Here is a 27,552-nt window from a genome sequence, read left to right on the forward strand (position 1 = left end):
TATGCCAGGAAAAGCAATGCCTCTTGAATTGCCAGGACAAAAAAAGATGGCAAGCCTTAAGGCCCACAGACAGCTTCCACCATTTTTAGCACACAACTAAAAATAACTGGAAGTAACCCTGGAAAATACAGGAATCCTGTCTCTTAAGCCCCCATGTCAACATAAAAGCAGGCTCTTCAGATGTGTACAAAAGTGATATTTAAAAAAAAATGGAAAGAAATGCTACTCAACTGTGTGTCATTGCATTCTTCTGATCTCCCAAAACATACTCCTAGAATTTTAAAAAAAGGTCATAAGAACATAAGAAGAGCCATACTGGATCAGACCAAAGGCCTTTCTACTCCAGCATTCTGTTCGCACAGTGGCCAACCAGACGCCTGTGGGAAGCCCACAAGCAGGACAGGAGCACAGGAGCAACCTCCCAGCAACTGGCATACAGAGGCGTACTGCCTCTGTCACTGGAAATAATGACCCGGTTCACACATTGGCCACAACCCATGGCTAACGAACAAGAAGACTGTCTTCTGAAGTGTAGGATACATGGCCACCCCATCCCCAAATCCAGGTCCATTGCTACGGAAATACAATACTTACCTAATCCCACATGCACCAAAAGCCAAACCTTTAAGGGCACATTTCCTGTAAAGAACATCTTGATGGATTCTGCTGGGGCAGGGGGTTGCCCTGTTTAAAAATAGACTAACAGTCAGTGTGGGAGCAGGGAGAATAACCCTTTAGCAAGTCATCAAGTGCAATTATCAGTTGTAGGGCCTTTTGCAGAACAGAGAGCTAGCGTTCCTCAGCCCCCATGTTCCAAGTTCCTGGGACTTTTCAGCACAGTGCTGAGCCGCTGGGTTGAACAAGAAACAGTAGCATGGTATGATGAAACGTGGAGCGCCTTCTAGGAGCGGAGCCTAGTGCTCAGATACCATTTGCTCCATTCTAGGGTTTCCCTTCTCTTCATATTCTTGCCTTTCATGAGCAATATTTCCCCAGTGTCTTTTCTGGTTCATGTGCAATATTTCCCCAGTGTCTTTTCTGGTTCATGAGCAATATTTCCCTGGTTTCTTTTCTGGATGCATGACTGCTAAAACTTAACATAGAAGAAAGTCACTCCAATGGTCATATCAGGTTTTGATTGTATTTGTTTAAAAAAGTAAAGGTAAACACTTTCTGTGTGACTTTGGCTATGCCAAGTTTAGCCATACAAGGCTGGGATTCTACACTGGAGGGAAGTATATTTTATAACACTTAAAGCTTCTGTTTACTTCTTTTTTTTACCTCGTAGTACACCATCTAAACTTACCTCCAGTTTTGTTAATATAAAAACTGTCTGTTGCTCTTTTCTTCTGTTTTCCACCTGCCAAGGAACTTTTTGCCTAATGAAGGAGACAGATCTTGGTAACAGATTAACTGTATATTTTGAAAAATGGAGGATCAACATTTTTTGTTTCTTCATCCCAGCAGCCCTTGGGATAGTCCTAAGTGCAACCTAAAACCATCACAACACATAATATGCTGAAGAGTTCGGGAGAAATCAAAAGCTTGCACACTATTTTGTCACCTTTGTGTCAGTCTAATAAATGTATTGCCCTATTACGGATTTTGGAATTTTGTTTAAGAAAACATCCTAGTCCTTGTTTTTCCAGAGATGCTGGGTAGGGTTGCCAGATGCTCTATGGAAAACAGTGCCTGTACAGAAGCTAGTTTGAACCATGGAAACTGTTGTTCTGTTCCTCTGCTGGTCCTTTGACCCAGTGGTACAGCTAGGGCAGGACCTTAGAGTCAGAATCCAGCCCCCCACAGCCCAGTGCTATAATGATGGTGCTATAATTTTAGTCAGTTCAGTTTAAAATGTGAAAGTGCACGTGCTCAAAGTTGTTGTCTTTTAAAATCAGGGCTGGCAAACAGTTTAGTTGTTGTTTTGCTCTATCGTATGAGGAACGTAAAGCATGGAATGGCGCTGGGGGACAGAGGGAAGAGAGACATTAGCTGTGTGCTTCGTAGGGCCCCTGTAAGACTGTTAAGTCCATGGTCTAAAATGACCTAGCTGTACCACTGCTTTATTCCTGCTTCTCCCCTGCCTACTATAGAGTGCTGTTGTCCACTCCAGGCCTGTGAAGTGGAAGTTCAAGGATAATGGAAGAGAAAGCGGGCTGCATTTAAAAGTATTTGTTGTTCAGTCGTTCAGTCATATCCGACTCTTCGTGACCCCATGGACCATAGCACGCCAGGCCTTCCTGTCCTGCGCTCTCTCCCAGAGTGTGCTCAAGTCCATATTCATTGCATCGGTGATGCTATCTAGCCATCTCATCCTCTGCTGTCCCCTTCTCCTTTTGCCTTCAATCTTTCCCAGCATCAGGGTCTTTTCCAGAGAGTTTTCTCTTCGCATTAGGTGCCCAAAATATTTGAGAGTATAGCCAACATCTATTGGTGAAGACTGGGAATCCCTATGTAGATGTTAATTTGTGAGGGATTATTAAATGGCACAACTTCCATTTTGTTTGCTGTGCCAAAATGGCTGAAAATAAATGATATTAAAGCCTTCCCCAACCTGGTGCCCTCCAGATGCTTTGGACTAGAACTGCCAGGATTCCTAACCATTAGCCATGCTGGCTGGGGCTGATGGGGATTGAAGTCCAAAACATCTAAAGGGCAGTAGGTTGGGGAAGGCTGTTATAGACAGGGCTGGTGACAAGGGTAGGCATGGTTGGGCACTAGCCAAGGCCCACAACCCAGCAGGGGCCCACTGACGAGAGCCCCCTCCTTTTTTTCACCATTGCATCCTGCTTGTTCACCTGCCTCTCGCTCTGGCTCAGACAATAGTGGTAGTAAGAAAGACGAGCAGTAGTTTTCATTGTCTACTTGTTCACTGGCTCTTTGCCAGTCAAGCAAGCAAGCAGTAGCAATGATGAGAAAGAGGATGAGGAGATATAGCAGCTGGTGACAATGGTGGTGAGAAGGTAGAACTTGCTGAGGGAGGAGCCCGTTGAGGGTGTTTTGCCCAAGGACCCCCAAAAACCTGGAGCCGGCACTGATTGTATATCACCAGAAAATATTCTATACTGAAGAATTATTCTTTGAATCATTTGGAGGAATTGCAGGTGTAAATGAATTCGGCTGCAATCGTATGTATGCTTACTGTGGAGTAAATTCCATGGAATTCAGCAGGATTTACATTTGAGTAAACATGTACAGCAGTGTCCTGGCAGTCTTTGCTGAAAATGCCAATGTGGCAAGGAAGTGGAATTCAAAATGGGTCTTTCTGCTCTACTGAGCTGTGCCAACAAAACCTTTGTGGGTTCTGTTCTTAAAGTACAAGCTGAAATGTTGTCCAGCCTACCTGTACGGTTGCTTCAGCTTTCAGATGCTTGTGGATTCTATCTGTGCTGTAGGTGATAATTAACTGTAAACAATGAGACAACTCATTAGTAATGTGCTTTCCAACAAATTGAATTGTCTCATTTGTTATAAGCATAATTGACATAGCCTTCTGTTTGCGGGTGAAACCATGGTCGTGAAACAGCTCGAGTTAAGAAAACACAATCCACCCATGAGTGTGCTTGGCTAAATATGTCTCATTCAAGTTCAAATCTAGCAGCCCCACACAGAAACAACAAAACACATTGCACTGCTAAAAGGAAAGCCTCTGAAACGAGATGGAAGCACGGACATTTTTTCCCCCCGCTTAAGTTTCCAAATGAGTGAAGGGAACATACATACGTAGGCTTGCTGGTGGAAAATGGAAGCTCCTCTTTTTTACCTTTGTGACTTGTACATCTGCGTACAATGAGTCACCTGCAGCCAAAGGTTCGGTTGGGCTGAATAACAGATGAAATTCAGCGTCTCCTTTTCTCCCTCACCCATATGGTCCTCCTTCCCATCTACCTCCTCTGCCTGTCTGCATGCTCCTGCCAGTGCTGCCCCAGGCTTCTGAAGGCTCTTGGCCAAGACACCTCCAATGTCCCCTCAGCGAGTCTATCTTCTCACTGCCACTATCACCAGCTGCTATTGCTACTACTTAATTGCTTGACAGTCAGAGAGCCAATGAGCAAGGAGGCCCCTACTGCTCCTCCTCCTCCTCACCACCATTGCCTGTGGAGGAGCGAGAGGCAGGTGAACTGGCAGGCTGCAAAAGTGAATCATAGAATCGTAGGGTTGGAAGGGGCCTACAAGACCATCGAGTCCAAGCCCTGCTCAGTGCAGGAAGCCTGATTCCCAGGCAGTCTCCCATCCAAGTACTAACCAGGGCCGACCCTGCTTAGCTTCCGAGATCAGGTGCATCCAGATTGTGATGAGGGAGGTGATGGACTAAGAGAAGGAGCAACCCCAGGGGGCTCTTGTCACCCCTGCTAGGTTATGGCCCCTTGGCTGGTTCCCAACCATATCTACCCTTGACTGCCAGCCCTGGTTCCTTCCACTTATAACTAATAGCTCCTCTTTTTCCTAAACCCTAGGTGAGGTTTTACCTGACCCCTCTGTCTCTTTGACCCAATCCTTTCCTCGTTGCTTCTTCAGTTTCTTGCTACTCAGCCACTGCTTGCTCTGTCCTTCAGTCATTCTGCCTTGTTAAGTGCCTGCCTTTCTTTCCTTCAGGCCTCTTGCATCCTGTTGTGTTCTCTTCTCACTCAACTTACCCTCCTTCTGCCACTCTGCCTTTATCCTGGTAGCAGGCCCCTCCTGTCCTTTGGTTCTGACCAAGGTCAATCCCCAACCAAATTGCAGCCACACTCTTTGCCAGCATGGTATGAGTGACCATTTCCCCTCAGTGGTTAGGAAGTTGAGAAAATCCCATGACAATACAGCCTACCCAGTTGTGGGTAAGTGAATCTTGCACAATGGTGACAGCCATTTTTCTAGTTACTTAGCTTAAGAACATGAGAGGCAGTTCATGTAGCAGCTTTAGGATTAACTTTAAGTGATATGGAAGTCTACTCAGAGGTCAGTAGCTACTGGTCATGATGGCTATATATTATTATGTGCCTCTTAGTAATAGGCATTGTTGGGGGGCCTAGGTGGGAGGGTGCTCTTGGACCCATATCCTGCTTATGAACTTCCCAAAGGCATTTGCTTGGCTACTTTAGATCATAAAAAGACAGACCAAGGGTCCATCTAGTCCAGCATTCTGTTCACACAGTGGCCAACCAGCTGTCAACGGGGAACCCACAAGCAGGACATGAGCGCAACAGCACCCTACGCAACAGCACCCAACTGGTGTACATAGGCTCATTGCCTCTGATACGGGCTTGTATCACTACCACCTCAGCAGCAGAAGCAAGTTACTCTATATTAGCGCATCCTGAAGACACTCCACTCCCATATGTCTGCTCTCACTAATGCAGATTAAAATTCTCATTGGAACTATGAAGGACTGACAGTCAGGAACTCTGCCTCCTTGGATACATCTGAAACACTTGTGATCACAGATTTTTTTCTTAAGAACATGCAAACATAAGGAGAGCCATGCTGGATCAGACCAAGGGTCCATTCTGTTCACACAGTGGCCAACCGGCTGCCGGTAGGAAACCCACAATAGCACCCTCCCACCCATGTTCCCCAGAAACTGGTATACACAGACATACTGCCTCAGGTACTGGAGGTAGCACAGAGCCATCAGGACTAGTAGCCATTGATAGACTTCTCCTCTTGGAATTTGTCTAACCCCCTTTTAAAGCTATCCAGATTGGTGGCCATCACTATCTTAATGGCTGATGCATTATTATTATTTATTGCATTTATACCCCGCCTTTTTTCCCTTGCAAGGAACCCAAGGCGGCTTACATTATCCTCCTCCTCTCCATTTTATCCTCACAACAACAACCCTGTGAGGTGGGTTGGGCTGAGAGTGTGCGACTGGCCCAAAGTCACCCAGTGAGCTTCTATGGCCGAGTGGGGACTAGAACCCAGATCTCCCAGCTCCTAGTCCAACACTCTTGCCACTACACCACACTGGCTCTATTAGTGATGCACTATTATCAAATCATGTATTGGTTTTATACTATATTTCTTCAGCTAGAAGCGCCTCCATTTTTTAAGGCCATGTGAAGGTGTGTTAAAACGGAAATGGCACAATGTAGGGTTTTTGCTTTCTGAGCCTTCCTTTGGGTGGATTCAGATAGCTGACTTTGAGGGTGGCTCCCCAGTCATGTAAATGCTTTCTGCGTGGTACCTGTAACCACAGGTGGAAGCAGCTGTCCATAATATCCAGCCTTGTGACTACACACTACAGCATTGCCATTCTTTTGCTCCATTATAATTTCAGGAGGCTGGAAGGGGTGGTAATGATTTTATGGTCAGAGTCTACAGAGCTGAGTTGGAAAGGCTTTAGTTTGGGGGGATCTACTTTACTTTTTATTTGAAGCTTGAGGTCCACCAGCTGCAGCCAGGTGCAAAACACAGGTGTGGGTAGAGCCAGGTGCAAAACGGGGCTTAGGAGCAGAGGCAATTACCTACTGAATCCCACAAGCCATACACTAGGTTAACTGACATATACAACTACAAATCTACAGCTGAGTGACTACAAATCAGGGATTCTGACTCAAAACTTGCCAGCAAAGCTGCACAAAGACCTACTCAAAGGCAACCAATTTATACTTGTATTTTACAAGTAAGGAACACCGAAGTTGAGAGGTAAGTAATTACAAGCCATGTCAGAGACAGGTTTCTTTTTCCACATTGCATTTTTACTTGCTATTATTAAACTATTTGGAGTCAGAAATTGTTGCTAACCTACTGAAAATCACCCCGAGATCTGCCAATACATCCTGATCCACCTTCTACCTACCCTGCTATAACAATCACTTTCCCTCACAGTAGAGACATCATGCAGTCAGCTTTTAAGTGGCTACCATTATGTGTTCATTTTGGGAGGTTTCACACAGAAGGAATTTCTTCTCTCTTAGAAACTGAAATGCTCCTAAATGTTTTGGATATGCTCAGTTTTAAATATGTGCTGCACAGTGGTATAGTAGTAAACTTTTGAAGTGCAAGCTGTTATTATTGCAGCCCTCATAGCCATGCCCCCAAGGAGGGTCCAAAAACTCAGGCAGCTGGGTTGAGCCATTACAACAGGGATAGGCAGCTCACAGCTATATATTGTTGTTGAGAAAATCTATTCCCCTTCAACCCACAGCTACTGTGAGGATTGCAGCTCAGAACAGAGGGGAAAGGGGATTCTGAGTGGAGTGGCAGGTGACGATCACAGAATCATAGAATAGTAGGGTTGGAAGGGGCCTACAAGGCCATCGAGTCCAACCCCCTGCTCAATGCAGGAATCCAAGTCAGAGCATCCCTGACAAATGGCTGTCCAGCCTCGTCTTGAAGGCCTCCAGTGTGGGAGAGCCCACCACCTCCCTAGGTAATTGGTTCCATTGTCGTATTGCTCTTACAGTCAGGAAGTTTTTCCTGATGTTCAGCCTTCCTGGCTTCCTGTAACTTGAGCCCATTATTCTGTGTCCTGCACTCTGGGATGATCATGAAGAGATCCTGGCCTTCTTCTCTGTGACAACCTTTCAAGTACTTGAAGAGTGCTATCATATCTCCCCTCAGTCTTCTCTTCTCAAGGCTAAACATGCCCAGTTCTTTCAGTCTCTCTTCATAGGGCTTTGTTTCCAGTCCCCTGATCATCTTTGTTGCCCTCCTCTGAACCCTCTCGCTTGTCTGCATCCTTCTTAAAGTGTGGTGCCCAGAACTGGACACAGTACTCCAGAAGAGGCCTAACCAGTGCTGAGTAGAGGGGAACTAGTACTTCCCGGGATTTGGAAGATATGCTTCTATTAATGCAGCCCAAAATAGCATTGGCCTTTTTTGCAGCCACATCACATTGTTGGCTCATATTCAGCTTGTGATCGACAACAATTCCAAGATCCTTCTCGCTTGTAGTGTTGTTGAGCCACATATCCCCCATCTTGTAACTATGCATTTGGTTTCTTTTGCCTAGGTGCAGAACTTGGCATTTATCCCTATTAAATGTCATTCTGTTGTTTTCTGCCCAGCGCACCAGTCTATCCAGATCACTTTGAATTTTGTTTCTGTCTTCCCAAGTATTAGCTATCCCGCCCAATTTTGTGTCATCTGCAAATTTGATCAGCATTCCCTGCATCTCCTCCTCCAAGTCATTAATAAAAATGTTGAAGAGCACTGGGCCCAGGACTGAGCCCTGCAGTACCCTGCTCGTTACCTCTCCCCAGTTTGAGAAGGTCCCATTGATCAGCACTCTTTGAGTCTGATTCTGTAACCAACTGTGGATCCACCGGATCGTTGTTTCATCTAGCCCACTTTGAGCTAGTTTGCTCATCAGGATATCATGGGGCACTTTGTCGAAAGCTTTGATGAAGTCGAGGTATATGATGTCTACAGCATTCCCACGGTCTACAAGGGAGGTTACTTGATCAAAAAATGAGGTCAGATTTGTCTGGCAGGACTTGTTTTTGACAAATCCATGTTGGCCTCGAGTAATCACGGCATTCCCCTTCATGGATCACTGCCTTGTTGTGGCGAAGGGGCTTGCGTAACTCAGTGAAGCCATAAGCTATGCCGTGCAGGGCCACCCAAGACGGACAGGTCATGGCAGAGAGTTCTGACAAAATGTGGTCCACTGGAGAAGGAAATGGCAACCCACTCCAGTATTCTTGCCAAGAAAACCCCATGGAATGTATCACAAGGCTAAAAGAGATGACGCCGGAAGATGAGCCCCTCAGGTCGGAAGGTGTCCAATATGCTACTGGGGAAGAGCAGAGGGTATTTCCAAGTAGCGCCAGAAAGAGTGAAGCGGCTGGGCCAAACCCGAAAGGACACTCAGCTGTGGATGTGTCTGGCGGTGAAAAGAAAATCCGATGCTGTAAAGAACAATATTGTTTAGGAACCTGGAATGTCAGATCAATGAATCAAGGTAAGCTGGAGGTGGTCAAACATGAGATGGCAAGATTGAACATCGACATCTTGGGAATCAGCGAACTCAAATGGACAGGCATGGGCGAATTTAATTCAGGTGACCATCATATCTACTATTCTGGGCAAGAATCCCTTCGAAGAAATGGAGTAGCACTCATAGTCAACAAAAGGGTGGGAAAAGCAGTACTGGGGTACAATCTTAAAAATGATAGAATGATCTCAGTACGAATCCAAGGCAAACCATTCAACATCACAGTAATTCAAGTCTATGCCCCAACCACTGATGCCGAAGAAGCTGAGGTTGATCGGTTCTATGAAGACCTACAACACCTTCTAGAACTAACACCAAAAAAAGATGTCCTCTTCATCATAGGGGATTGGAATGCTAAAGTAGGAAGTCAAGAAATCACCAGGATAACAGGCAGGCATGGCCTTGGTGTACAAAATGAAGCAGGACAAAAGCTAATAGAGTTTTGCCAAGAGAACATGCTGATCATAGCAAACACTCTTTTCCAACAGCACAAGAGGCGACTCTACACATGGACGTCACCAGATAGTCAATATCGAAATCAGATTGATTATGTCCTTTGCAGCCAAAGATGGAGAAGCTCCATACAGTCAGTAAAAACAAGACCTGGAGCTGACTGTGGCTCAGATCATGAGCTGCTTCTTGCAAAATTTCGGCTTAAATTGAAGAACGTTGGGAAAACCACTAAACCGTTCAGGTATGACCTAAATCATATCCCTGATGAATATACAGTGGAGGTGAGGAATAGATTTCAGGGATTAGACCTGATAGACAGAGTGCCTGAGGAACTATGGACGGAGGTCCGTAACATTGTTCAGGAGGCAGCAACGAAATCCGTCCCAAAGAAAAAGAAATGCAAGAAAGCCAAGTGGCTGTCTGATGAGGCTTTACAAGTAGCTGAGGAAAGAAGGGAAGCGAAAAGCAAGGGAGAAAGGGGAAGATATACCCAACTGAATGCAGAGTTCCAGAGAATAGCAAGGAGAGACAAGAAGGCCTTCTTAAATGAACAATGCAAAGAAATCGAGGAAAACAACAGAATGGGAAAGACTAGAGATCTCTTCAAGAAAATCGGAGATCTCAAGGGAACGTTTTGTGCAAAGACGGGCATGATAAAGGACAAAGAAGGCAGGGACCTAACAGAAGCAGATGAGATTAAGAAGAGGTGGCAAGAATACACAGAAGAACTATACAGGAAAGATCTTAATGTCCTTGATAGCCATGATAGTGTGGTCACTGAACTTGAGCCGGACATCCTGGAGAGTGAAGTGAAGTGGGCCTTAGGAAGCATTAGTAACAACAAAGCTAGCGGAGATGACAGTATTCCAGCCGAGCTATTTAAAATCCTAAAAGATGATGCTGTTAAAGTGCTGCACTCAATATGCCAACAAATCTGGAACACTCAACAGTGGCCACAAGACTGGAAAAGGTCAGTTTACATTCCAATTCCAAAGAAGGGCAACGCCAAAGAGTGTTCAAACTACCGCACAATTGCGCTCATTTCACATGCCAGCAAGGTGATGCTCAAAATCCTACAAGCTAGGCTTCAGCAGTATGCGAACCGAGAACTACCGGAAGTACAAGCTGGGTTTCGAAGAGGCAGAGGAACTAGAGATCAAATCGCCAACATTCGCTGCATCATGGAGAAAGCAAGAGAATTCCAGAAAAACGTCTATTTCTGCTTCATTGACTATGCTAAAGCCTTTGATTGTGTGGATCACAACAAACTGTGGCAAATTCTTAAAGTGATGGGAGTACCAGACCACCTTACCTGTCTCCTGAGAAACCTGTACGAGGGTCAAGAAGCAACAGTAAGAACCAGACACGGAACAACCGAGTGGTTCAAAATTGGGAAAGGAGTACGACAAGGCTGCATATTGTCACCCTGCTTATTTAACTTATATGCAGAGTACATCATGAGAAATGCCGGGTTGGATGAATCAGAGGTCGGAATTAAGATTGCCGGGAGAATTATCAACAACCTCCGATATGCAGACGATACCACCCTAATGGCAGAAAGCGAAGAGGATCTCAAGAGCCTCTTGTTGAGGGTGAAAGAGGAGAGTGCAAAAGCTGGTTTGAAACTCAACATTCAAAAAACTAAGATCATGGCATCTGGCCCTATCACTTCCTGGCATATAGAAGGGGAAGAAATGGAAGCAGGGACAGATTTTACTTTCTTGGGCTCCAAGATCACCGCAGACGGTGACTGTAGCCATGAAATTAAAAGACGCTTGCTCCTTGGGAGGAAAGCTATGGCAAACCTAGACAGCATAGTAAGAAGCAGAGACATCACCTTGCCGACAAAGGTCCGTCTAATCAAAGCTATGGTTTTCCCAGTAGTAATGTATGGCTGTGAGAGCTGGACTATAAGGAAGGCTGAGCGCCGAAGAATTGATGCTTTCGAACTGTGGTGCTGGAGAAGACTCTTACGAGTGCCCTGGACTGCAAGGAGGTCAAATCAGTCCATCCTAAAGGAAATCAACCCTGACTGCTCATTGGAAGGACAGATACTGAAGCTGAAGCTCAAATATTTTGGCCACCTAATGCGAAGAGAAAACTCCCTGGAAAAGACCCTGATGCTGGGAAAGACTGAAGGCAAAAGGAGAAGGGGACGGCAGAGGATGAGATGGCTAGATAGCATCACGGATGCAATGAATATGAACTTGAGCACGCTCCGGGAGAGAGCGCAGGACAGGAAGGCCTGGCGTGCTATGGTCCATGGGGTCACGAAGAGTCGGACACGACTGAACGACTGAACAACAATAACAACAACAAATCACGGCATTGTTGTCAAGGTGCTTCCAGATGGATTCCTTTATCATCTGCTCCAGAATTTTCCCAGGGACTGATGTCAGACTGACTGGTCTGTAGTTCCCAGGTTCCTCCTTTTTACCCTTTTTGAAGATAGGGACAACGTTAGCCCTCCTCCAGTCATCTGGCACTTCCCCCGTCCTCCATGATTTCTCAAAGAGAATAGACAGCGGTTCTGAGAGTTCTTCTGCCAGTTCCTTTATTACTCTAGGATGCAGTTCATCTGGCCCTGCAGATTTGAACTCATTCAAAGTAATTAGGTGTTCCTTGACCATATGCCTATCGATCTCAAGCTGCAATCCTGCCCCTTCAGCCTGTACTTCGCCTTTGCCAGGGGGCTCATAGACCCTCTTTTGGGAGAAGACTGAGCCAAAGTAGGAATTGAGCACCTCTGCCTTTTCTTTGTCATCTGTTATCGTTTTGCCATCCTTATTTAATAGCTGAACCACCATTTCTTTCCTCTGCCTTTTACTATGCACATAGCTGAAGAAAGCCTTTTTGTTGTTTTTAGCATCCCTCGCTAACCTCAGCTCATTCTCAGCTTTAGCCTTCCTGACGCCATCCCTGCAATTCTGTGCTATCTGCCTGTACTCTTCCTTTATTACTTGGCCTTCTTTCCACTTCCTGTATGTGTCCTTTTTTGTTTTCAGGTCATCCCTAAGCTTTTTGTGAAGCCACATTGGCTTCTTCTGTTGTCTTCCACCTTTTCTTCTTGTTGGAATTGTTTGTGATTGTGCCTTGAGAATTTCCTTTTTTTAAAAGCTTCCACCCATCTTGGACTCCTTTTCTCGTTAGCGTCGCTTGCCATGGGACCTTACTGATCATTGTTGTGGTTTATTAAAATCAGCCTTCCTAAAATCCAGGGTACGCGTTTGACTACACTCAGCTTTTGCTTCCCTTAGAACCAAGAACTCAAGTACAACATGGTCGCTTTCCCCCAGAGTTCCTGTAACTGCTACTTTAAGACTAAGTCATCTCTGTTGGTTAGGATCAAGTCAAGGATAGCCAATCCTCTAGTTCCTTCCTCTACTTTCTGTAGGAGGAAGTTATCCGCCACACAAGTCAGGAATTTCCTGGAGGGGCCATGTTTTGCAGAATTTGTCTCCCAACAAATATCGGGGAAATTGAAGTCCCCCATTACTACTACATTATGCTTCCTTAAAACACTGGCTTTTTGCTTTTCAAAAGTTTCATCCTTGTCTTCTCCTTGATTGGGTGGCCGGTAGTAGACTCTGACCACCAGGTTCCTTTTATTCTTTGCTCCATTTATTTCAACCCAGATGCTCTCGATGGGGCTACCAAGCTCCTCCTCCTGTATTTCTGTGCAGAGATATGTATTTTTCACATATAGTGCAACCCCACCTCCCTTTCTGTTCCTCCTGTTCTTTTAGAACAAGTTATATCCTTCAATTGCTGTATTCCAGTCATGAGAGTCATCCCACCAAGTCTCAGTTATACCTATCAGGTCATAATTTCCCTCTTGTATTAAGAGTTCAAGTTCGTTCTGTTTGTTTCCCATACTCTGGGCATTAGTATATAGACATCGAAGACCATGTGCTTCATAGTCTGGCTTTCTTCCTACATGTGTCTGAAGACTATTATTGGGCGCTATCAGAGCTGTTCTCTCCATTGCAGTGCACGAGCCTACGTGCATTGTTACCCCCAACATTACATCTCCCTTCCCCGTAGGATTCAGTTTAAAGCCCTCCTGATGAAGTTCTTCATGCTGTGGCCAAACACATTCTTCCCATCCTTTGTGAGGTGCAACCTGTCCCTAGCCAACAGCCCATCTTCCAGGAAGTATAGCCCGTGGTCCCAGAATCCAAATCTCTCTCGTCGGCACCACCTTCGTAGCCAGTCATTCACCCGCAGTATTTTTCGTTCCCTTTCTATCCCTCTTCTAACTACTGGAAGGATGGATGAGAAAACTATCTGGGCCCCAAAGTTCTTGAGTTTCCTTCCCAAAGCTTCAAAGTCTGACGTGATCTCTTCGTAGCTCCGCTTGGCGGTCTCATTTGTTCCCACATGGATGAGAAGAAAGGGATACCTGTCAGTGGGCTTTATGAGTGCAGGCAACCTTTCAGTCACGTCTCTAATCTGTCCTCCTGGGAGACAACATACCTGGCGAGTCCACGGGTCTTTGCGACATACTTGGGTCTCGATCCCACACAGCAAGGAGTCTCCCACTACTACCACTCTTCTTCTTCTTGTAGGCCTGGGTTTCATCACGTATGTTTGACTGACCTTCAGCCTCTTGCTCACTCTCATGCAGGTTCCCCTGTGATTCTTCCTCTGCAGGCTGTCCTCCAGTCTCATCCGCAAGTACCTGGAATCGGTTCCACAGCTCCACTGCTTCCACTGGTGCAGAGTGGCGTCTAGTTCTTAGCATGTCTCTGCTAATCATAACGCGCTGGGGCTGTGTCCCTGCAAGCCCTGCTCTGCTACACCACTAGCACTGAAATCAGCACAAGATCCATTAGTTTCCCTGTCAGTGATCCCATACGAAAGGAGCAGGCAGTTGGTCCCGCTCTAGCAAGTACTGTCCAGAGAAATTCCTAGGTAGAATATTCCTTGGTCTGGAATCACAAGACTCTGGATAACATACTCCATAAGGGCTGTTGTGAAACCTTCAACGCCTTTAATGTTTTAGGAAGAAGAAAGCACAAGACCAGACTTCTGCCAGGAACGGTTATGCATAGATAACAGAGCAGAGATACTTTGTTGGTCCATGAGGGGTAAAAAAAATCCAAAATCCACAGTTGGGCAATACCTTTTTTAGGACCAACTGAAATTCCTAGTCTGATGAAGAATTCTAGACTATTTGAAAGCGTATACATTTCTGTGGAATTTTGGTTGGTCCTAGTAAAGGTATTGCCCAACTGTGGAAAAAAAGCAAAATTAGTGTGGAAATCAGGACAGCAGTGAAATTAAAACAGGTGGAGGATGTATATCAATATTGTCTTCATTAATGTGATTAGTGTTATATAAGCCATTTGAAAAAAATATATGATATGCTGAGCTGCAGGTTGGAGTAAAGGTACAAATGGGTCAATTTCAGCCATTTTTCACTTGCTGTTATCCGTGGCAATTTGTATCAAATTGGTTTGACATTTTGCACAGTTGTAAGCCTCATGAGGTAGATTACGAATGCTACATTTCCCATTATTAGCTCAACAGGTGTCATTTTATAAGCAGTAGAATTTTGAATCTTCAAATGGTGAAACCTTTTATCCTTTTGCAACTCACCTTAACTAAAGGGGCGTTCTTTAACTTCTCTTTCCTGAAATACTTAATGCCTTGGATCCATGGAAAGGTGAAGGAAAGCAAAGAATGCATCTAGGGCTCATGTGAACTCATGTATAAGAGTAGACAGAAGACTTCTCAGAGTAGTGCCATGGTGCAACAGGGGTTGTATTACAGTATAAGAAACAGTGAATAAGGAAAATATAAGTGGGAGTAAGTATAAAGTGGCCATTAAAAAATCTTGAGGATGAGCTTGTCAAAGGCTTGTCACACACACACCGAAAAGATATTGGGATTCCTTTTCTCTTCTGTAGGTCAGAAACACCCCTTCCCTGAGTGGAAGAGGCTTTCTGCTACTGGAAGTACAACTTTTGGATCCAACCCAGTGCATTTACATCATCATATGCCATCTGCTCTGTTCAGTTACACTGGTGGTATTAGGGCTACAATAGTTTTTCCAGAGATTTGCAAGTGGTATGATATAACTATCATTATTAACAGTAGATATATATCTCCTTCTGCCCCATGCTGCCATCTGCTCAAAGATGTTTAGGGGATTTTTGTAATATTTCAACATTACAAAATCCAGAGATTTTAATGGGATAAGACAAAAATAGCTTTATTATATCACTTTCAACTCTCTCAAAAAGTATTGTCTATCTGAAACCTTGGTCATATATATGGGGCCCAAGGCAGCAATTAAATGCAACTAGTATGCACAGGGACTATTGCTTTTGTGGGGAGGAAGGACAATGCTCTGCAATGGTAGCGCTAATCTCCAACATCTCTAATGTCCTGCACTGGCTTCTGAAACCTTAATTCAAACTTTTAATGTTTAAAAGTATACTTAATCTCATATTGGATGGGCTGCATTTATTATAGAGTAGTTGCAACTCAAACAGATTCAGCAGCATTTACTTATCTGGACAGGTGTTGTGGGGGAATGAAAGGACACTTAAAGGGACATCCAAACACTCTGCAGAGTGCAAAATAAGGATGAAATCGTAATTTACTGTGTATAGGTACCAGAATGTAAACAGGAATGGTTTATATACTTGCTTAAGCTGGATTGTATGTATTTCTATGTTTGCTGTTAACAGTAGCATAAACTTCGCAGATTGTGGAATTGCCATTAATTGTTTCCTGTACCACAGACTACTCAGTCACTGATGGCAGGTAACAGAATGGAAGGTTACAGAAAACACAGACCTCCTTCCTTTAGCCTTTTTCTTTCAGTAGCAGGAGGGAGATAAATTTGTCCATGCAATATTTTCCCTACCATCTGTTGGAGATGGGTTTCTTCAGGTTGATATATCAGGTATAGTGAAGCACAGCAGATAAACTGGCTTTCTTTTCAGTTTCTTTATCTGTCAAGGGCATAGACTTGATGAGTGATCAGTCAAGGTCATTTACAAGAAAAGTCTGGTGCCTTTTTACAAGAACTGTTTTTCAGTGTAGACTAACAGTTCATTGAGGAAGGGGGAAAAAACACATCACAGGTTTATGTCAGAAGATTTCAGATATACTCCCTTTGTTGTGGGGGCCAATCCATGGAATTCTATTTTTTTTAAAATCTCATGTTCCCAATAGCCTCATGTACCATACTGTCTCCAGGTGCACTCTTGACAATCCTGCTCAGGGTTCTGGTTTAAAAACTAGAAGGGACTGAGGATGGGAAAGCAGGGAACCAGTTCTGGGGCGCCAGATTATCTAGTCCTCAGATATATATATTGTAGTCTTTCTGTCTCTCAATTGTATTTAAAAAAAAAAATAGTGGAGGCTGAAATGTTGAGACTTCCAGATTCTGCATCAGTTTCTGGTTTGTGTATTTTTTATAAACTATGTTAAAAATATCAAGAAATGTCAATATGAAGTACATCCCCCTGCCAATAGAATTAGTTAGGCAACAGAACCAAAATAAGGTGCATTCGACTGTATGTTTAAAAATTGTTACTGAAGATCTTGAGTTGAAATCATTCATAGAAGATCAATGGAAATTGAGTTTAAGAAAAGTGTCAACTGTTTCTTAGAATGAAATGTTTGCCACCCTTCCAAAATCACTATTGGACTACATCTTGCACACAAACATAGATAACTTGAGTCTGTACATTTGTCTGTAGCAATTTTAAAGTTCGAGTCTTCACTTCTAAAACTCTCTGTCACTGTGATTTGGTAATGATTTTATCACATTAAACTGCTTCTTGGTACAGCCACTTCACTCAAGTCATCTCCTTTTGGCCACCTTCTCTTATGTACCAGACTCTGTGCCTTTTACCATGATGCACCTGCCTAGAAAAACTTCCCCATCTCTGTTCTCAGGGGACTTCTTAGGAGAGTTATTCTTAACTGTGGAGACATTGTCAGGTCCTCAGTCCATTACATTATAAGAGGTGTCCTTCCTTCCTTACAGCACTTTCAATATTTGAACAGGTGGTGTATAGATGCCACCTTCAAATGGATACTTATTTGAATATCTGGCTCACTTTTGTTGAAGCTTATGTATAATTGCTAGAAAGCTGTATTTGCATTTTATATAGACTCATATATACAAATCTATGTATATAAGTATGTTTTCCTCTTTCCCCCCTCTGTTGTTGAAATTTCATAATTAAAAATGAATTAAAAAAAACTTGTGGAGATGTTAACCAATTGCATAGAGTCCAGATGGCTTTATTCAAGGCTGAGCTTCTGTTATGGGAATATCACACTTTTTGCAGAACCCAAGTGGCCATATTTTGTCAATGAGAAAATTTCACACACACACCCAGCACATTCATTATTACTAGGACTGTTGCATGGAATGCAATGGCATGAGTGTTATGATCACTTTTGGGGATAGTGCTTTTGCTATTCTAATGAGCTCCTCTCCCCCTGCCCCCATGTCCTTTACCATTTAGGGACCTTTAAAAATTTTATTAAAGGAAAAGAATAGTGGTTTGGCAGCCTGCGCATAATAAAAACTTTTGTAAAATGGCAACCACCAGCAAATCTACTCCTTTCTCATCAGTATCCAGATAGTTGGTACACCTTTTGCTCCCTAAAAACAACCACCACCAGTTTGGTCCTTTTGTTTTGTGAACTGCTCAAAGAGATTTGGCTGTTGGGCAGTACTGAAATGTAATTAAGTAAATGTCAAAAAAAAAAAAATAAAATCTGAAGACTGGACATTCCTTTGCTTACATTTACATAGATTTTTAATATATTTTTATGTTTGCAAACTACATAATTGCTTGTTTCCCCCCCACACACAAATAATTTAAACAAAATAAATTATATAGGGAATTATATAGTTGGGAACACAACTGCTATCTGCTGCAGCAAAGCTTATCCCACAATCCATGACTGGGGAGAGATTATTGCAATGCTTGTTTGCTCAAGACATATATGAGACATGGAGGTTAGAAATAAAATTTAGGAAATTCAAAATAATGTTAGAACTGCGGGGGGGGGGGGGAGGAAGGTCCCCAGTGTCGTTCCATATTCCCCTTCAAGTTCTTCTGTAAGACGTGGGCTGCTTCTACACTTGTTTCTGAATTCCCCGTGCCTTGCACACTTGTTCAGTTCTTTCGCACAGCACTTCCCCAATTCTTGCTCCTCTGCTGCTCAGAGGCGTCATTACGGAATTCGGGACTCCGGACGCCATTTCTCCCCCACCCCTTCAGGCGCTCAACGTGGTGAGCCAGCCCAAAGTCCCGCCCCGACGGTGCCCCTGACCCCATCGCCACCACCCGCGCGAATACCGGCTCCGCCATCCCGCCTTCGCCTTGGTGCACGCCGCGACGGAGCGGGAGCTGCGTCACTTCTGCCGGCTCGGCCGTGCCCAGGACACGGTTCACACGAACCACAGCGCTCGCCGCAGGGTCGCCGCTTTTCAAACCGAGACTCGGAAGCCGGTCTCGGCGCGACCAGAGGGCCGGCTGGGCTTCTTCCCGCTGTCCAAAGACGGGGCCCGGGTGCTTTCGCGCAGGGAGGGCGCCGGCGCCCCCTCCTCCGCTAGTTCCTAGCGCACAGGGCAGCCCCGCTCCGCCCCTCCCCTCCCCGGGGGAGACGGCAGCTCACCCCGACTCTCCGCAAGCGCCTCTCCCCGTCGGCACCGCCGGCGCGGGCCGCTCGCAGGCGGGCCGCGCGACCTCCGCGCGCGAGAGCGAGCCGCCCGCGCAGGCCCTGCCTGCCTCGAGCAGCGCCCTCTGCTCCCTGCCCGCCCCTGCCGGCCGCCTCGCCTCGCCCGGCGCCGGCGCCACCCCGCGCCGCTTCTGGGCAGCCCCGCGCAGCGCCCTGCTCCAGCGCCGCCGCCGAGGCGCCTCGACGCCGCCCTCTCCGCCTCCCCTGCCTGGTCGCTCTGTCCCGGCCGGAGTGTCGGGAGGAGGCTGGAGACGGCGGGTGGGCGTAAGAGCGCGGCAGCCCTGGCCGGACGCTCGCCTGACTCGGGGGGAGGCGGCCGCTCCCGCCCTGGGTGCTTTGGATTACCGCTCCCGCCAGCCCCAGCCAGCATGGCCAAAGACTGGGGAGTATGGGAGGTGTGATCCAAAACATCCGGAGGGCACCGAGTTCCCTCTTCCTGAATAAGCCCTGTCATTGCCCTCTCTCTCTCTCTCTCTCTCTCTCTCTCTCTCTCATATAAATAATAGTCTTATAAACTATTGTAAAGAGGTAATAAATAAAGCCTTACATGGTCTAGGTCCAAGCCAAGGTACCGTGGGGAGTGCCTCCCCGTCCCAGTCGGCCACCTAGAGCTCTCTGAGGGCGATCTACTGCGGCTGCCTAATGTGAGATTAGCAGCCACACGCAAGAGGGCCTTTTCCTTTGCCGCCCTCAGTTGCGGAATGACCTGGTTGAAATGCACCTTGCTTAAAAACCTTCGAAGGTTTTTAAGCAAGCGTTAAAGAGCCTATTATTCCTGCAGGCCTCCCCTTCTTAGAACCCTTGTTCCTTTTGCTGACTCTTGCATACTGTTTTTAAGCTGTGTTGTTTTAAGCTATGTTGTTTTATTGCAGTATCTTTATTTTTTGTTGTTTTTTAGTTCACAGTTGTTTTTAGCTATAGGTTGTTTGTATATATTGGCCGTATGCTTTTATGTAAATGGATTTTAAACACTGTACATTGTATTTTAATGTTTTAACTTCTCTAAACCACCCAGAGAGCTTCAGCTATGGGGCAGTATAGAAATGTAACCATGTAATAAATAAATATGACCAGGGCATAGACTTAAGGCACATGAGGCAGTCACCTTGCTGAAGTGAAGCAGGTTTTGGTCTGGTCAGTGCTTGGAGAGGAGACCACTTGGGAACCACATGGAGTTGCAGAATGGAGGAAAGGTGGGATATAAATGTAATAAATAAATAAATAAAATATTTTCTCAAAGGAAAAAAAAATGGGCAGAAGTGTAGTTAGCAGGGTTTGCACCTGGGCAGACTCCAGTTTTATCATTAAAGAAATGATAACATTTACATTTCCTTCCCAGAACTCAAGAAAGGAATCCTTAATGTGACCCTCCCTAATCACACAGGAGCTTAGAAAGCAGGTAGCCCACTTACAGAGAGGCATTGAAAGTGTGGCATTCGCTCCTGGGTGCCATGCCTGCTCCATCATTTTCAGTCAAGGCCCAAGTCCATTGTGCATCATATGCTTTACGAGGCAAGAAAGGTCTTCATAATGGAGGGGAAACAAAAAAATATAGCTGTGCACTGTAAATAGAGTTTTGGTGCATACATAGTAGAAAAGGCAAAAAGGGAGGGGGAGGAAGATATTGTGTCAGTTGTCACAGCAGTTCTACCTTATTGACACTCTTCACATGCCTTTGTGCTGTGAATGACATTTCATGCTGTCAGACCCAGTAACACTGGTGAATCAGTCTCCTGAGAAATTAGGTACCTCCATCTTTAATTCAGGCAACATTTACAAGTTCACATGCCTTTTGTCAACTTCATCAAACCAGAAAATAAAAAGATACCACTCCCAAGTGGTAATGTTTTCACTAACACAAATTAGAATCCATACTCTGTATTTTAGGTCATGTTTTTTCCACAAACAGCTCAACAAGTATGTTACTTATAGCCTTATTTTGTTCACACAGAAAGTGTGGTTGTAGCATGATAAGATTACCCTCTCCCCTTTCTTTCGCTCCATATTTACAGGTCCATTTTTCTCACATTTTATATTCACATGTGCTTATTATTCCCGATTAATATACCTAAATCAATACATTCAGATTCAGAATGGCCATTCTATTAAGTGCATTTTGGTAGAGCAGGAAAAGTCTGCTCTTATACCATTTGTAACAACTGTGATGGTGTGAACAAAGTAGTAGTTCAAGAGCCTTAGGATGAAATACAGTATAAAGTGGCATAAAAAATGCCTTGCTGGAGCAAATCAAGATCTATTAGTCCATCACTCTTTCTCAACTTTGGCAAAGGAGATGCCACTGAAAAGCTCACAAATCAGGACATGAAGCCTGATGCTCATGCACTTGCTGTTTGTCTTCAGCATCTGGGGGTGATTAATACAGCATCTCTGACCTGTGTTTGCTCCCTTTTAAAAAATTTACTGTTTATAGCCTTCAAACTACAGACTCTCTTTCTGGAGACAGAATACAAGCTAGCAAATTTCTAAGGTTGATTCCAGAAAATGATGCATTTTTTAATGTAAAGGAGGAAATATTTTTGCAGATTTACTTTTATGTGCCTCTAGCAATTGTTGCTTTGGAAAGAACTGTATGTTCTATGGAAAATAAAAAATTGAAAAATCATACCATATATTTTGAAAGCTTTCCCCCCAAAAAAAACTAAGAGAGAGAACAAACTTCTACTTACCACTTAACTTAATAAGGAAATATATGTTTGTAGTGTGTCCTTTCTTCTCTTTTCAAGCTCATATTAAAACACACAGCCTTAAACCTGCCTTCTGAAAAAGGCTTTCAGTTACTACACAACCAGGAGAATGAGTGGTCTGTCCCTCTGTACTGTATATAGCTGTCCCTCTGTACTGTATATCTACCAAGGGTAAATGTTTGAATATCAACTTCCCAACTACTACTGACATTTAGTCCAAGGTAAAGTAATGCCAGCATTTTAGCTTATGCAAGCAAAATGAACAGAAATTGGGTGTGGGAATGTGAGATTGCAGAAATGTTGCTAGTTTCACTTTCATTTTTCTCTTTTTTTATTTCACACTTTTTGTTGCTGAAGAGTATCTTCCAGTTGGTTTTGAGTTGCAGTTTCATTTACTTGAAAATGTGTATTAGTAACAAACTAGATGAGGTAATCACATATGTTTGTGCCATTATGTAGTTGCTATATTTATCTTGTACTGTTCCTTTAGAATGCTCAACACTGGGCTCTTTCTGCAGCACTGATCAGATCCACACTCAGGGCCAAACTAGGTATTATCCTAAGGCTGAAATCCTATACCCACTTAGCTGGGAGCAAGCCTCATTGACCCCAATGCGACTGACTTCTGAGTAGACATGTATACAATTGTGCTGCAAATGTGCCTAAACAGCATCTAATTCTTCATTTCTCATCCATAACTTCTAGGATAAGTTCTCTTAGCTAATGACATCACAATGTTCTGTATGCCACCCCCTCTCCTAGCAGTCAACTATGTGGGGTGTTTGCAGGAAGACAAAGAACATCATGATCCAAGATAAATCAGATGTTATGGATGTGAGATAAATGGCTTATACATCTACTGTTTTGAGGTAGCATCTAGTTTGGTCCAACCTCAACAGTGGGAGAGCATCAGATATGCCCAGATCATTTATCACAATTATCTTGTGAAGGCCAACCAGATAATCACAATGATTATGTAAAGTTGGCAACCATGAACAGGCACCACTTGATAATCAGGGCAGTGCTGAATGCCTCCATTTTGCTCATCCAGCAGCTATATATATGTGAGATACAGCAGTTTACATTCTAAAAGCATTACCTGCTACAGGAAAACTGCACATTAAATTCTTGTCTCTTGGACAATTGTTACTTCTTTAAACAGGGCCAGAAATATTGGAACAAGTATAACTGTTTTGGCAGTTGGCCTCTGCACACCACCACATTGAAGTTGAAAGGAAACACACCCAGATGGGAATGAAGTCAGGACTTTCAGCTGTAATTCAAGGGGTTTGACAAAAGTGGGGCAATAAGCATTCAGGAAGTACAGCCAGTGGCATACACACACACCCATCGTTGGTGGCTCATAAGTGATGGAATGAATGGCTGACAAGCAGCTGCATGGCCAGGTGTGGCCTGTTTCCTGGGTACCCCATGACCAATCAAGCAGATAAAAGGCCTGGAGGTGGTTCTGAGTGTTACATTTGCATTTGGTAGCTGTTCACTGGAACTCCCAACATGAGGTCCAAAGAGGTGTCCATGCGAGTGAAGGAGGCCATCATTAGGCTGAGGAAACGAAATAAACCCATCAGAGAGATAGCAAAAACAGTGGGAGTGGCCAATACAACAGTTTGGAACATCCTGAAAAAGAAGGAATTAACTGCCAAGCTCAGCAACAGCAAAAGGCCTGGAAGACCATGGAAGACAACTAAAGTGGATGACTGCAGAATTCTGCTCATGGTGAAGAGGAACCCTTTCACAACATCTAGCCAGGTCAAGAATGCTCTTGAGGAGGTAGGCATGTCATTGTCAACATCTACAGTCAAGAGACGGCTTTATGAATGTAAATACAGAGGCTTCACAATGAGGTGTAAACCACTGGTAATGCTCAAGAACAGACAGGCCAGATTAGCCTTTGCCACCAAACACCTAAAAAAGCCTGCCCAGTTCTGGAATAAGATTCTTTGGACTGATGAAACCAAGATTAACTTGTACCAGAATGATGGGAAGAGAAAAGTATGGAGAAGGACAGGAACAGCTCATGATCCAAAGCATACCACATCATAGGGCTATACTTTCTGCTCAGACTCAGCCGAATGCTGCCAAACTGATAGGACGCCGCTTCATATTGCAGATGGATAATGACCCAAAACATACAGCAAAAACTACCCAAGGGTTTCTCAAGGCAAAGAAGTGGGATGTTCTTCAATGGCCAAGTCAGTCACCTGATCTCAACCCAAAAGAGCACGCTTTTCACTTACTGAAGACAAAACTGAAGGCAGAAAGAGCCACAAACAAGCAGCAGCTGAAGGCAGCTGCAATAAAGGCCTGGCAAAGCATCTCGAGGGAGGAGACTCAGCATTTGGTCATGTCCATGGGTTCCAGACATCAAGCAGTCATTGACTGCAAAGGATTTTCATTCAGGTATTGAAGGTGATCCTTAAGTTTGAAATGATGTTGGTTTGTTCCATTACTTATGAGCCACCAACAATGGGTGTGTGTGTATGCCACTGGCTGTCCTTCCTGAATGGTTAGTGCCCCACTTTTGTCAAACCCCTTGAATTACAGCTGAAAGTCCTGACTTTGCTCCCATCTGGGTGTGTTTCCTTTCAACTTCAATGTGGTGGTGTACAGAGGCCAACTGCCAAAACAGTTATCCTTGTTCCAGTATTTCTGGCCCTGACTGTATATGTCCAGTTCTTTCACATTATTCTTTGAATACAATTCATTCACACTTCCACTTGTAGCCCTGCTGATATCATTTAATTGATCAGTTATGCCATTGATCTGCTAGGATTAATCTAGTTTTAAGCAATAAATGCCATCTCAAAATGTTTAGAAAGCAAAGCACAAGACATGGAACTTATCCTATGAGTCTTTCATATGTCTTGCAATTGGTACAGCTCAAAACAAACACTCATAAATATATCACTTAATGGTACACAGACACTGTATACAATTATCTTATTGGTCTAGTGCAGTGCTGTTAAGTTGCTTGCACCTTGAGTGTTTGTTTTGAGCTGTTATTGGGGACTTTGTCTTTTCCGTTTTGCATATCTGCAATTGGTACAGACATATTGGGTTGTATCCAGACTTAGTCATGACTAATTAAGTACCATTGATTTCAATGGGTCTACTGTATGTATGACTAAATATGGATCCAACCCAATGCCTAGGTGTATTATTTATAACCAGTGCTGAGAAAAGATATGCGAATGGCCAACCCCTATGATCTTGCAGTTCTCAGGTCTTTTCTAGAAAAAAAATTGCAGAAGCACTAGAGACTGTGCACAAAATGAACCAAGAAGCATTCCTATACAAGTTCGATTTAAATGAATGGGAACTGTGCAAGAGCACAATCATGAGTTGTGCAGGAAAACTTCCTCTAATTTGTAGTACTGTCTCCATTGAAACATATTGCTTACCTCACTTACATGAATCTGCTGGTATTCGATGCTCTTATGCAATTCTCATTCCTTTCAACAAGACTTGGGCAGGACATCTTTCCAGTCGATTCTGCCCATAACCTCTGTGGCTGCGTAAAGGGCTGCATGGGTCTCCCATATTCAAAGCCAACAACTAGTTTAGAGATTTAACTCAGGCCACAGATGCATTTCCCTGGTTTAAAGCCTGAGCTAGCAACAAATGCTCCATTTTGCACCTCACAATGCCAGATATCTCGGGGCTTGTACAGTTGAACAAATTCCAGAAGAATAGCTGTAATAGTTTGTTACAATAAAAACAAAAAGGGAGTCTTGTGGCATCTTAAAGACTAACAGATTTATTGTGGCATAAGCTTGTGGACCAGTCACTTCATCAGATGCATCAGTTGGCAATTGAAGATGACACTTCATACATCTGATGAAATGGACTCTAGTCCATGAAAGCTACAGTCACAATAAAGCTACAACCCTAAACACATGTTGGGCTTTTCTATACAAGGCATTTCTTATGTGCTTATCATTCCCTACTCATGGCTGTTTAGATGACATCATGACCCACCTGTTTTGCTTCTGTGCCTAACCAGCACTTTTGGCAAGTTTTTCTTAGAGCAAGGAAAATGCAGCATTTAATTGTGAAAGTGAAAGAAAGCATGATTTCCTCTTGTGTATTTGTCCAATTCCACTATACTACACTGCCACCTAGAGGTTATTTAACAGAAAAGCGGGAAAGGAAACACTCCTCATGTAGTGCTCAGATCACAATTCTGCCATGTAACTGAGAGTAGATAAAGCAGATTACCATTTGATTAATAGTCTTGTATTGAAAAAAATGAACCTCCCAAACTAGCATCTCCTTCAGACATACGCCAAAGTTTTGTGTTATTTTGTGCCACAAATCCTGAGTTTTGTGACACCACCCTAAACTGGGTACTGATACATCAAATATAGGTTTGTAGTTAACACACACAAAATCCAACATTGTTATATCACCTTCGAACTTGTGCCAAAGTTTAGTGCTAGTTTTGTGCTGTTTTGTGCTACAAAGCCCAGTGCCACCAAAAGTGTGAAAATGACATACCCTTAGGTGGGGCCTGGTGAATAGTAAAAAAATCCGCATTCTCATATCTCCTCTGAACCCATGCTGGACTGTTGTGCTAGTTTTGTGCCACAAAGCCCAAGTTTTGTGCCACAAAGCCCAAGTTTTGTGCCACACTCAAAGCTTGAAAATGACATAGGTAGGGCTTGGTGAAGGTAAAAAAATCCACATTCTATACTAGTATTTGCCATACTACACCAAGGGCATGTCATTTCACACTTTTAGTGGCAGCACAAAATTTTGGGATGAGTTTGGAAGTGATATAACAATGCTGGTTTTTCTGTGTGTTAACTACAAACCTGCATTTGATGTATCACTACTCAGCTGTAGGTGTCAGCACAAAATTCAGGATATGTGGCACAAAACCACACGTAACTGGTACAAAACTTTGGCATATGTCCGGAGGACATACTAGTGGGGGGTGGGGGTTGTAGTAAACAGAGCCTAGAAAAGTTTTTAGTAAGGAGCAAGTTCCATTGAACACAGCAGGGTTCAAGTTACAGGATTGTGCTGTAAATCTGCTAGTATTTAAGTGTCACAAGACTCTCGTTTGTTTTCACTATCATACAAAGTACACTGATACAAATATTTTATCTAGTCTAAAAGGTGGACATGTAAGAGTTATTTTATACTCCTTAAATTTAACACTTGCAATTCAGGCCATGCCTTTTGGCAGAACAGAAACATTTCCAGATTATAACAAGAATTGTATGCATTCCTATTTCTTGTACTTAGAAGTGTCAGAAGGAGAACAATGACAAAAGAAAGGTACTTTCTTACTTTCCATTTTGAGCTAGTATGTGCGGCTTTTCTCTATTTCCTTCCTGCAACAGCAACAACCACTAATTTTAGATCACCTTGTATTCAAGAAAAGTATATTTAGTGATACTTTTCAGTTTCTAGGAAATAATTCATCTCTTTGAGAACATTCAGATGTGACATTTTCTCATTAGCTATGTCGCCTCACTAGGTATTCAAGCTGTAGTTTGCACATTTTGAGACTTCTTGAAAGCAGATACTTGATAGTCATGTGGCTTCTCTTTAATGGGACCATGAGTAAACTATGTGGTGACAGGCCCAGTCACAGGCCTGGCTCATACATCACCTCAGCATCATGGTTGCCACTAAGAACATAAAAAGAGGCCTGCTGGATCAAGCCAAAGGCCTATCTAGTCCAACATCCTGTTTCCCGCAGTGATCAATCAGAGGCCCACA

At 43.9% G+C, this 27,552-nt stretch overlaps 1 protein-coding gene across 16 annotated transcripts in view; it reads right to left on the reverse strand.

Annotated features, from left to right (window-relative positions):
• IL12RB2 (interleukin 12 receptor subunit beta 2) overlaps positions 1–22,047 on the reverse strand; it is a 72,973-nt gene extending 50,926 nt beyond the window's left edge. For 9 of the 16 annotated variants that reach the window (XR_014790514.1, XR_014790515.1, XM_084852258.1 and 6 more), the window contains exons 1-5: positions 19,034–19,736; positions 3,344–3,406; positions 1,307–1,379; positions 595–684; positions 231–271 (exon numbers count right to left, since the gene is read on the reverse strand). Coding sequence is in view for 14 of the 16 variants with exons in the window: in XM_084852258.1 (XP_084708384.1) it covers positions 231–271; positions 595–684; positions 1,307–1,379; positions 3,344–3,406; positions 19,034–19,507 (741 nt within the window). In the remaining 2 variants the exon portion in view is untranslated. Of the gene's footprint in view, positions 1–230; positions 272–594; positions 3,407–19,033; positions 19,839–20,508 lie in introns of those variants that run through there. The other 7 variants (XM_084852266.1, XM_084852264.1, XM_084852272.1 and 4 more) reach the window with 7 other exon arrangements.
• Between the last annotated feature and the right edge of the window lie 5,505 nt (positions 22,048–27,552).

This window comes from Heloderma suspectum, chromosome 4, assembly GCF_057233095.1.
Source record: "Heloderma suspectum isolate Gila_16-S chromosome 4, 16-S_ref, whole genome shotgun sequence".
Classification (NCBI taxonomy): Eukaryota; Metazoa; Chordata; class Lepidosauria; order Squamata; family Helodermatidae; genus Heloderma; species Heloderma suspectum.